Source organism: Nothoprocta perdicaria, unplaced genomic scaffold (genome assembly GCF_003342845.1).
Source record: "Nothoprocta perdicaria isolate Ctin4 unplaced genomic scaffold, notPer1 scaffold_538, whole genome shotgun sequence".
Lineage (NCBI taxonomy): Eukaryota > Metazoa > Chordata > Aves > Tinamiformes > Tinamidae > Nothoprocta > Nothoprocta perdicaria.
Window position 1 is genome coordinate 13,620 of NW_020455797.1, and position 9,847 is coordinate 23,466.

The following is a 9,847-nucleotide window of genomic DNA, read 5'->3' on the forward strand; positions in this document are numbered from 1 at the left end:
TATTAAGGATGGCCAGAGACTGCAAATACTGCTGGGCAGAGGCCCAGTCTCCTCCAATTCTCACACTGCCTTTTATAGCAATGGGAAGGGGAAAGGCAGCAGCAAGAAAACCTGCTAGCCCCATCCAAAACAAAATCCACCAAATAGCCCCCTCTCACACGCTACCTTGGCTACAACCTCCTCAGAAGAAATGATAGAACGGATGAAGGCTGCAGTCGGCTGTGCGCAGCACTCAGAAATGGGACAGGTGCATTTGAGGACCGTGTTTTGCTCAATGCAGGTTGTGAGATACTCACGCCAACAGGGCTGTGAAGGCAGAAGAGTATAGATCACAGCTAAACAAACAAAACCACCAGAAACCATCATTAAGTACTCAAAAGCATAACAGTGGAAAGAGACTGAACAGGGGCTGAGGGGCTTTCAGAATTGCAGAAACTGAAAAGAGAGTGAAAAAAAAATCTGTAAAAAAGTATCATCTGATAACAGTTTCAAGAAAAAAAAAAGCTCAAGTTTAGCCCTTCCCTTCCAAGTTACAAGAGCCAAAGACCCCACGACTTTCACCTTGCAGCAGTAGTGCATGCAGCAAAGGGCTGGTGGGCTTTCAGTGGGGCACAGCTGGCTCATGCACACTGGGCAGTGTGTTCCTGGGCTTGGAGGGTGCTGAGCGCCCTGCACTTGTAGCCCTGATGTGAATAGCAATTTCTCACAGTCCTCCATGTAGTACTGGATCAGGAAATCCACATTCCACCTGCAGTGCATGAGGAGATGCTGAGCAGTGTCCCTCGGGATGCTCAGGGTCTCCTGGACTTGCTGTACTGCCTGGTTCATGAGCAGCTTCGCCTCTTCCACACTAAGTGTGTGTGCCATCGGCATACGCAGCATCGTCGTGAGAAACTCTTCTGAGGTGTCTAGGCCAGGATCCAACCTGACATGGAGAAGGACATACTTCTCTAGAGGGGAGATGCCACCACATCAGCCCTGCACATCCCTTTAGACCCAGTGACATGTATCCCTACCGACACAGGGAGCCTATGCTGTCCTCATCCAAAGAGGCCTCTGATGCCAAGCTGCAGAAAACCAGCTGTGCCTGGCCCCCGAGAGGCACTGTTGGTTCTGCGGTGTACTCTAAGACCTGAGGCCTCCCCTGCTGGCGCCGTAGGTAGCCCTGGTTCAGCAGGTGCAGGACGCAGGACAGCACGTCCACGCTGTGGCAGCAGAAGCTCAGAAACTGCAGGCCCGGGCCCAAGCCGCCCTTCTGACAGGCATCCATCACCTGCGGCGGTGACGGAGCCTGCGTTACGCCACCACACAGCGCCGCCTGGGCCCCCCTGCCTCCCCAACCRCCTCTTGCCCTCGGTACCCTGAACACCAAGTTGTCAACGTGGAGCTGCTGCTCCGCCTTGAGGACRCGAGTGATGAGGCAGCAGAGAAGGTTCCTTTTCCTCTCCAAGGCGGCCCCAGCGGTGGCCATCTCTGCCCTGAGGTAGGTCTGCTGGGGCAGCAGCCTCAGGTGCCGGCCCGAGGCGCGAGCCAGGGCCGCTCGGTTCAGCTGCAGAGCCCCTGGAGGCAGCAGCCAGCCCAGGCTCAGCCTGGYGCGGAGCAGGGCCCCACGAGAGCCCCAGAGCACAGCAGGGCCAGCGAGCCCGGCCCCTCTCCACACCTTCCCCTGCTGCTTCCCCCCACGTCACCCCCAGCCCAGCTCGTGCACAGCTCTGCACCCGGCCGCACGCACCCCCAGCCCTGCTCCCACCGCGCCCCAGCCCGAACCGGGCACGAGGCTGCAAGACCCCACACTCAGCCCCACGCAGAGCCCCGAGCTGCAGCCCCGGGCCCAGCCACAACCCCCAGCACTGGCATAGACCGGCCCGCCCCATCCCTCCCCAAACAAGGCTCTACCCCAGCAGGCACTCGCACCCCCCGCCGGGGGGCCCGGCCCCACACTCACCCCCCCGCGTGCAGCTCTGCACCACGACGCCCTCGTCGCAGGTCAGCGGGGCCAGGGCCTGGTGCACCAGCTCAGCGGGCAGCCCGGTGGCCTGCAGCAGGGCATCCACGGCCACCTCCTGCCACCAGGGCACAGCAGAGAGCCCTGTTCAGCCACAAGCCCCCCGCAGGAACYACCCTACAAGCGGGCCTGGCCCCAAATGCTGCTGGAGACCCCCAGCAGGCAGCACAGGGCCCTGCTGCACCCCAGCTCCAGCGCTCAGCCCAGCACAGTCCTGCTCCTACCTCGGCACCATTGAAGAGCAGCAGAACGTACATCTGCAGCGTGGACACGTGCAGGACGCAGTCGCCAAAGMGCAGCTCGGCGTRGCCCAGCCACGTCCACTGCAGCCGCCGGGGCTTCGTGCACTGCCAGCCCAGCTGGCTCTGGCCTGCCGCAGAGACGGGGTGAGCGCAGCAGTCGGGGCCTCCCCACGGAGCCCAGGCCTCCGACCGCCTCTGCCATGCGAGGGCCCGCGCCCCCACACTCACTCTGCCTCCAGAAGGCGCCAAACTCCGTCAGGGAGGAGCTGAGGGCCGCCGAGAAAAACCTGCCGGGCTCATCCAGGTAGCAAACGGGGGAGACGGGCCAGCAGCGCGGGGACAGCACCAGCACCTTCACCTCTGGCGCCTGCGCCAGGGGCACTTCTCCCACCACCTGGGCACACACACAAGRGGGCTCAGCACAAGGCCTGGCACCCACAACGACACGGCACCTCCCTGACCCACTGCACCACTCACCTCGTCCTCGGGGCTCTCCAGGCCTGTGTYCAGCTCCAGCAGCTGCTTGTCCTGCTCCTGCAGCTGGAAGAGGTGAAACTGCTGCTGGAGCTCCTCTGCCTCGGCCATGTTGCTCAGCATCTGCTGGGGGAAGCGGCTGGGGAAGCACAACCCAAGCTGCTCCACAACGGCCCCTTCCAGCCACGAGGGCCCCTGCGCCAGCAGACGGTCCCCCAGGTAGTACCTGCCACAGCCACCAACATCAGCACAGCGCCGGCCTCAGCCCCGCTCCAGCCCCACAGCCTCAGCCACCTGCCAKCTGCCAGCGCTGGCCTGGCCGCCCTCGAGCCACACGCACACACGGSCCCCTCACCGGTAGAAGTGCTCAAAGGAATGGCTGAGCTCCAGGCCACAGAGGATGACAAAGGGCTCCAGGAGCCGCTGCAACGACCCCGTGCTGCCCGTGATCCCGCGCAGCTCCCGCACCTGCCCGTCCAGATAGCGGGCAAAGCGCTCRCTCACCTGCAAAGGGACAGGGACGGCTGAGGAGGGGCCCCCATGACACGACTGGGCAGGGGCCGCAGCCCTGAGCTGCGACAGAGCTGGGGACCCCCTACACCCTGCACAGGGGCTGCTGTTGGGGACCCTTTCCACTCCCTGCGCAGGGGCCTGGGGTGTCCCCAACAGCAGCAGCCCCACACAGGGGTTGTGTCCCCAACAGCAGCAGCCCCTGCGCAGGGGTTGTGTCCCCAACAGCAGCAGCCCCGCACAGGGGTTGTGTCCCCAACAGCAGCCCCAGCGCAGGGGTTGTGTCCCCAACAGCAGCAGCCCCGCACAGGGGTTGTGTCCCCAACAGCAGCAGCCCCGCACAGGGGTTGTGTCCCCAACAGCAGCCCCAGCGCAGGCAGGCGCAGGGCCCGGGGCAGGCAGCAGCCAGCACTGACGGCACCGAGGGCTGCAGCGGGGCTCCCAGCGCAGGCGGCTGCCCTGAGGCGGGGATGATGGAGGCAGCCTGAAGCCCCTCAGGGATGCAGGCCCAGAGAGCTGCCGCAGCCCAGCCTGGGCAGGGCTCCGTGCGAGGGCCAGGCTCCCCGGCCCTGCTCAGACTCACGTGCAGGGCAGCYGGGAAGGAAAGGTGCAGCAAGGCACCCGCAAAGCCCTGCGCCAGGGCCAGCGCAAAGGCAGCCTGCTGCCCGAAGAGCTCTGCTGTGGCCCTGTGCAGGCGCCAGTACAGCCCGCAGTATCTCTCCACGACGTCCGGTGCCCGCCACGCCACGTCAAGGAACCGCTGCACCTGTGGGGCATGGGGAAGAGGTGTGARCYTGGAGCGGGGAGCTCCTGGGCCTGGCCCACGACTGCCCACACCGACCCTGYGAGGCTCCCGCTGGCCCCGTTGAAGCCTCTCCACAAGCCCCAGGCTACCGTGAGCTTGCCGAGGGGCAGGAGCGCAGCTCAGAGCTGTGCAGGAGCAGGACAGAGAAACGCAGACGCTGCCCAGCAAGAAAGAAGTAGCCACTCGGCCCCACAGCCTCCAGAATCACACCCAAGGCGTGCTGAGTGGCATAAGGGAAGGAAGCCCAGACCGCGAGAGCAGCAGGACTGACTGCCCCGTCTCTCCAGCCCCTACCCTGGCTGGCCTCAGCCCAGGGCCCTGCCAAACCCAGCCCCAGAGCAGGCTCCTGCTGCCCCTCCTGGCCCTACCTGCTGCTGCACCACCTCACGCCAGCACCGGGAGATGCCCCACCGGCTGCTCAGCTTCTCCATYACTGCCGCTGCTGCCCCAGCTGACACCTGCTGGTTCTCCTCCTCCTTCCCACCTGCCAGGGGACAAGTGCGACGCTCAGTGGGACTCCACATGCTGGCCCCACACCAACCGCAACAGCCTCCCCTCCTCCCGTGAGGCCTTGGGGAAGGGGGGAGCAGTCGCACCCAGTGCAGCCAGGCCTGGGCGGGGGATCAACCACAGCCTCTCAGGCCCCACGAGAGCAAAGCCCCCTCTCACCATCACTACCCGCAGCTCGGGCCTCCTCCAGYCCTGCACCGCTGGGCTCCACGTGCGCCAGCAGCTGGCTCAGGCACCGCACCTGGGAGCTGAAGACAGCGCTGCGGCTCGAGGCCCCGCGCGGCACCTCCCCGCTCTCCACGTACTTGCTCAGCAGCCAGGCCAGGGGGCTGATGCCACTGGCGTCTGCAAGGCCAGAGGCTCGGAGGCTGCTCTCTCGGGCTGCTGCGCGGCAGGGAGGGCGCACGCGAGCACAGGATACCTGGGCTAGTGATGCTCTGCACCAAGGGAGTCACCAAGGCCTCCCAGTAGGTCCTGCCCAAGGCCTGGGCCGCCTCCTCGTCGGGAAGGAAGCGCTCGGCGAAGGCCTGCTCGTGCCGCAGGGCTCGGGTCAGCCTGCAACAGCCACCGCACAGGGCACAGCAGGGCCAGGCCCCACTGGCAGCCAGCGAGGGCATTCCCTGTCCTTGCCCGGGACATCCTTCACAGGCCTCGCCAACGTGCCAGCCCTGGCACAACAACCCGCTGGGGACGCACAGGAGCTGTGCCCACAAGCCTCACCCTGCAGCCCCTCCTCGCTCCCCAYGGCTGCCAGCAGCCAACAGCCCTCGCGCAGCGGGCGCAGCGCAGAGCTGCCGGGCAGAGCTCACCTGCCAAAGAGCTGCAGCAGGCGCCCCCGGTCCTGGCAGATCTCCTGGCACCACGCATGAGCCYGCACGCTGCAGAAGAGGGACGTYCGCCRGCACAGCTGCTCCTTGAAGACAGGCCAGAACGTGGGCCTGGGACCCAGCACCTCGATGCCTCGCACACGCGTGTCGATGCCACCCTGGGGGACAGCACAGGCCTCAGCTCCKCGCACGGAGCCCCGGGGCCCACAGTCGACCCCGCGCACCAGGTCCGCCACAGCTGCTCTACCTGCTGGCACCGCTTCACCCGGATCTGGATGACGGGCCAGAAGCGGCTCATGCTCTGCAGCAGCGTCACTCTGCTGTCCGAGGGCAAGATGGTCACCTGTGGGCAGGCAGAGCCCTCAGCAGCCGCGAGCCCTCAGCACCGCGGAGCGCCAGCCACGCACGCGCGTCCCCGCTGCCCGGCACACGGGGCCACGGCCTCCATCACGCGCCCGGCCCCGTGCACAGCCGCAGGGCAGCCAGCGGCTCCTGCCCAGCAGCCGGGCCCCAGGGAGCGGGAAGCCAACTCACCGCGTTGAGCACAGTGGTGATGGTCGCGGGGCTCTCTCCCCCCAGCACCACCACACGGGCGGGCATGTAGCTGGAGTCCTCRCTGGCCACCAGCATGCTCATCTCCCTGCAGCACGGCGGCCACGTCACCGACGGTCGCAGGCCCCAACAATGCCCTCGCCCTCTCGCCCGGATCCTGCCGGCCCCGCGYGTCACCACCCATGYCCAGCAGCCCCCATGTTGGCTTGGGCAGGGCTCACATGGGCCCCGGCAGCCCTCGGCCTTCCCTGCCCCACGCTGCCCCCAGCACCAGTCCCACCTGATCACCACGCCGCACTGCATGTGCACAGTGATGGAGTGGGAGCCAGTGCTGCCACTGGACTCCCAGTAGCTCTTCGGGTTGCCGTCCGTGAGCTTGCTGGCACGGTGCGGATTGGAAGAGACCTGCACCTTCTCCCAGCACTTGTCCTCCTTCACCTCCACGCTGGAGCCTGGGCGGAGAGGCCACCGGGCTGCCAGCTGCCACACGGCAGCCAGACCCCCTGCCCGCAGCCCCGCTCACCTCGGCACAGGTTGCACAGAAAGACATCCAAAAAGGGGATGCTGATGGGCTGGAGGCTCCGGCGATGCTCCTCAATCTGCCCCAGGACCAGCTGGGGGACGGGCTCTTAGTGGGGATCCCGGGCCCTCCCAGGCTGGGCAGGGGCAGGTAGCTCYGCTGGGCCCAGGACACCCAGGGGGCCCTGACCCCAGGCCCGTCCCGCGCTCCCCAGGCCCACCTGGATGCAGCCGGCCAAGACGCTACTCGTCAGCCTCCGGTAGAGGCTCGCGTGCTTCTCGTAGCTGTTCAGCAGCTCGCGCAGGGCTGGTGCCACGGGCAGAGCCGCGCCATRCTTATCCAGGGCTTTGCCCAGAGCCTCGACAGCGCCCGCACAGCACATGGCCACCGCACAGTCCTTGCTGGCRCTGGCCAGGCGGTGCAGGAAGCCAACGACCTCCTGGGCCACCTACCGAGGAAGGGGCTGTGAGCACCTGGGCCGCTGCCGRGAGCACGCGAGCAGGCGGTGGCACTTCAGCCCTCCCGCCCGGATGCCGCAGCGGCGCCTGCGAGAGCCACGTCAGGCACCATGTGGGGCACCCAGCCAGGGGACACTGCCACGGCCCCATCCCAGCGGGGCTGCCACAGCTCGGCAGAGCCTGACGCGGGCAGAGAGCAGCCCCAGCAGCCGCTGCGCAGCCAGCAGAACCTGCTGCCAGATGCCCAGGAGCTGCTCACCTCCTGCTCGTTGCTGTGGGCACTCAGGGAGGACAGACAGGGCTCAACGCACTCATGCCACGGCAGCACGTCCTCCTGGTACCCRTCCAGAAACTTGTTCAGGATCCTGCAGGAGGGAGGAGGTCACTGAGGCAGCAGACACAGGCAGAGGAAGCCCCGGCCCCTGCTCCCCCAAGGCGGCTGGCACCTCATGGAGGTGGAAAAGGGGCTGCCCTCAGTGGCTCCCCACTCACTGCACTGCCCTGCCATTGCTGCACCCCCAGCAGCGCCGGCATGTGCTGCAGAGCCCCAGGCTCTGYGACAYCCRCACCAGCCYGTGGAGCTGCCTCGGGACCCACCTGAGCACGCTGAGGCTCGCGGCCCTCTCTGCGGCCAGCAGCCGGAGACTGCGCAGCAGCAGCGCGAAGCACTCGCGGTCCTGCAGCAGCGCGGCCATCTGGCCCRTGGGGACRCGGCCCTGGCGGCAGAGCTGCCTCTCCAGGGCCACCAGAGCCTCCCTGCAGAGATCGCCCTGCCCCAGGCTGCCCACCAGTGTCCGCACGTCCACGTCTCCCAGCTCCAGCACAGACTCAGCACCTGCCAGGACAGAGGGGACATGCAGCGCTGGCGCTCACGCACAGCCGGCGCAGGGCCCCTGCCCAGGCGGCAGCACCTGCCTCGTCCCCATGTCCCCGGGGGGGCGTGTGGTACCTGCCAGCCCCGAGCCCAGGGGCACCTCGTGCTCCGCCAGGCGGTTGATGGCGCTCAGRGCCAGCGTCCTGCTGGGGCAGCCCRGGCTCGGCGYCTCGAGCCAGCAGCTCCGCAGCAGCGGGCCAAGACCGCAGCTCGCCAGCTGCTCTGCCAGGCCCCGGTGGCCCTCGAGCAGCACGTTCAGCACCAGCAAGCCGTTGCACACGCCCGACGAGCCCCTGCGGRGACACTTGTGCTGGCACCATKCTCCTCACGYGRCCSCGAGGCCCGACTGCCCCACATCTCCCCTCGCCTCCCCCGGCCTCCCCTACCCTGCGAGGCTCCGCATGGCACTCGTGGCGGCGGCGATGGTGCCCAGCAGGCTCGCCGGGCCCACGCCGGAGGCAGAGCCRATGCTGGCGAAGATCTCCCGCATCACCTGCGCGTCGGCGCTGCTCAGGGCCCACGGCTTCCCAGCAACGTCTCCCGGCTCCCCGCTGCCTGCTCCCACCAGCACCCGCAGGGCCTGCGAGGCACTGGTGGTCACGGGGGTGGCGGCGGCCCCCAGGCCYGGCCCTGCCCRGCTCCGCCACGCTCACCGCCAGCCCGGCCTGCTGCACTGCGGCGGAGGCCGYGCGCTGCTGCATGCAGCCCAGCACGGCCCGCACCCCGCCTGCCGTGGCGAAGGGCACGCGCCAGTCGCACTTGGCCATGAGCGCGGCGAGCAGCCRCAGCGTCAGCGCCGCCTCAGCCGTCTCCATCGCCTCCGTGCTCAGCAGCTCCACGAGCACCTGCAGCACCTTCTCCCTGTGTGCGTGGGCAAGCGCAGCTCAGCRGGGCTGCCGGCGCTGCCGCAGGCATCCCCAGCCCTGCCGGACGCCTCCTCCCTGCCCTAGCSCCTCGGGGCACCGTCRGGAAGGAGCAGCTGCCCGKCCCCACACACGCAGCACCCRCCTCCTCACCAGCGCCCTTGCCGCAGCCTGCACACCTCCGCTCCCACCACCGCCTGCTGCCACCTCTGCCACTCGTCCCCTCGACGGGGACACAGCCCCTCTGCAGGCAGTGGTGGGGACCCGCCAGCCCCAGTGGGGCTGCAGCAGCTCACACCGCTCACCGGGCTCCTGGCCCGCCCGGCCCTTTGCTGACATGCCGCTCCAGCCCGGCCTCCTCCTCCAGCAGCTGCAGCATGTGCTGAAGCCCAGCCAAACGCAGGCCCTCCTCGCAGCCACTTCTCTGCATCGTCTCTGCCACCTCCACGAGCTTCGCCAGAGAGCCCCTCTTGCTGCCCCCCTTGCAGCTGCCCAGCACTGGGAGGAAGGAGAGAGGCAGAGACCGCTCTCAGCAACGCAGCAGGGCCCAGCAGCACCCCCGGCCGCACACACCACCGTGCCCAGGGCTCCTGTGCGCGCCCGTGGGCTCCCTCCCGCCAAGCCACAGGGGCCTCGGCAAAAAGGGCCCTGCTGCACCCTCCGGGCCAGCCCAGGCCCTGCAGGCACTTACGTTTGCTTTGCTCCTCCGTCACCTCAGGAAAGAGCAGCCCTTCCCTGCRGCAGAGCTCGCTGAACAGCAGCGCATCCGACTTGGCCGCTGACACCGCAGGGGCTCGGGGCAGCAGCGCTGCTGYGGGGCCCTCTYCTTCCACTATCCCCACAGCCTCGGGGCTGCTGTCCCCGCTGCTCTGCGAGGGCCCTGTGGGGCTCTTGTCGCCGGCCCGCTCAGYCCCACAGTTCAACAGGTACTTGGCATAGACACGGGAGGCGCGGAGGGGGCTCAGGGCGCTGTCCTGGCACCGCTGCTCCAGCGCCCGCAGCACCTTCTGTGCCAGCGCCACGGGCACCGACAGCTGCATCAGGCCTTCTTCACCCAGCGCCGGCACCTGGGCGCACGGAGCCACGTTAATGCCCTGCAGACTCCCCGGGAGCCCCTGCCCACGACAGCCGGAGCTGAAGCCAGGGCCGGGCTGTGGGCACCGTGCACAGGAGCGCCCAGCCCCAGCCTCCCCCAGCCCCAGCCCAC

General features: G+C 67.9%; 1 protein-coding gene across 1 annotated transcript in view; it reads right to left on the reverse strand.

Annotated features, from left to right (window-relative positions):
- The window catches only part of CUL9 (cullin 9), a 31,122-nt gene that overhangs the window by 6,466 nt on the left and 14,809 nt on the right, over window positions 1-9,847 (reverse strand). The window contains exons 8-33 of the mRNA XM_026048368.1: window positions 9,332-9,774; window positions 8,946-9,138; window positions 8,431-8,638; window positions 8,164-8,357; window positions 7,853-8,070; window positions 7,501-7,738; window positions 7,163-7,268; window positions 6,666-6,893; window positions 6,449-6,539; window positions 6,206-6,377; window positions 5,908-6,013; window positions 5,621-5,716; window positions 5,356-5,531; window positions 4,968-5,101; window positions 4,706-4,891; window positions 4,405-4,520; window positions 3,815-3,997; window positions 3,077-3,225; window positions 2,725-2,947; window positions 2,476-2,641; window positions 2,230-2,375; window positions 1,946-2,063; window positions 1,361-1,560; window positions 1,017-1,273; window positions 562-925; window positions 166-306 (exon numbers count right to left, since the gene is read on the reverse strand). Coding sequence (XP_025904153.1) covers window positions 166-306; window positions 562-925; window positions 1,017-1,273; window positions 1,361-1,560; window positions 1,946-2,063; window positions 2,230-2,375; window positions 2,476-2,641; window positions 2,725-2,947; window positions 3,077-3,225; window positions 3,815-3,997; window positions 4,405-4,520; window positions 4,706-4,891; window positions 4,968-5,101; window positions 5,356-5,531; window positions 5,621-5,716; window positions 5,908-6,013; window positions 6,206-6,377; window positions 6,449-6,539; window positions 6,666-6,893; window positions 7,163-7,268; window positions 7,501-7,738; window positions 7,853-8,070; window positions 8,164-8,357; window positions 8,431-8,638; window positions 8,946-9,138; window positions 9,332-9,774 — 4,852 coding nt within the window. The remainder of the gene's footprint in view (window positions 1-165; window positions 307-561; window positions 926-1,016; window positions 1,274-1,360; window positions 1,561-1,945; window positions 2,064-2,229; window positions 2,376-2,475; window positions 2,642-2,724; window positions 2,948-3,076; window positions 3,226-3,814; window positions 3,998-4,404; window positions 4,521-4,705; window positions 4,892-4,967; window positions 5,102-5,355; window positions 5,532-5,620; window positions 5,717-5,907; window positions 6,014-6,205; window positions 6,378-6,448; window positions 6,540-6,665; window positions 6,894-7,162; window positions 7,269-7,500; window positions 7,739-7,852; window positions 8,071-8,163; window positions 8,358-8,430; window positions 8,639-8,945; window positions 9,139-9,331; window positions 9,775-9,847) is intronic.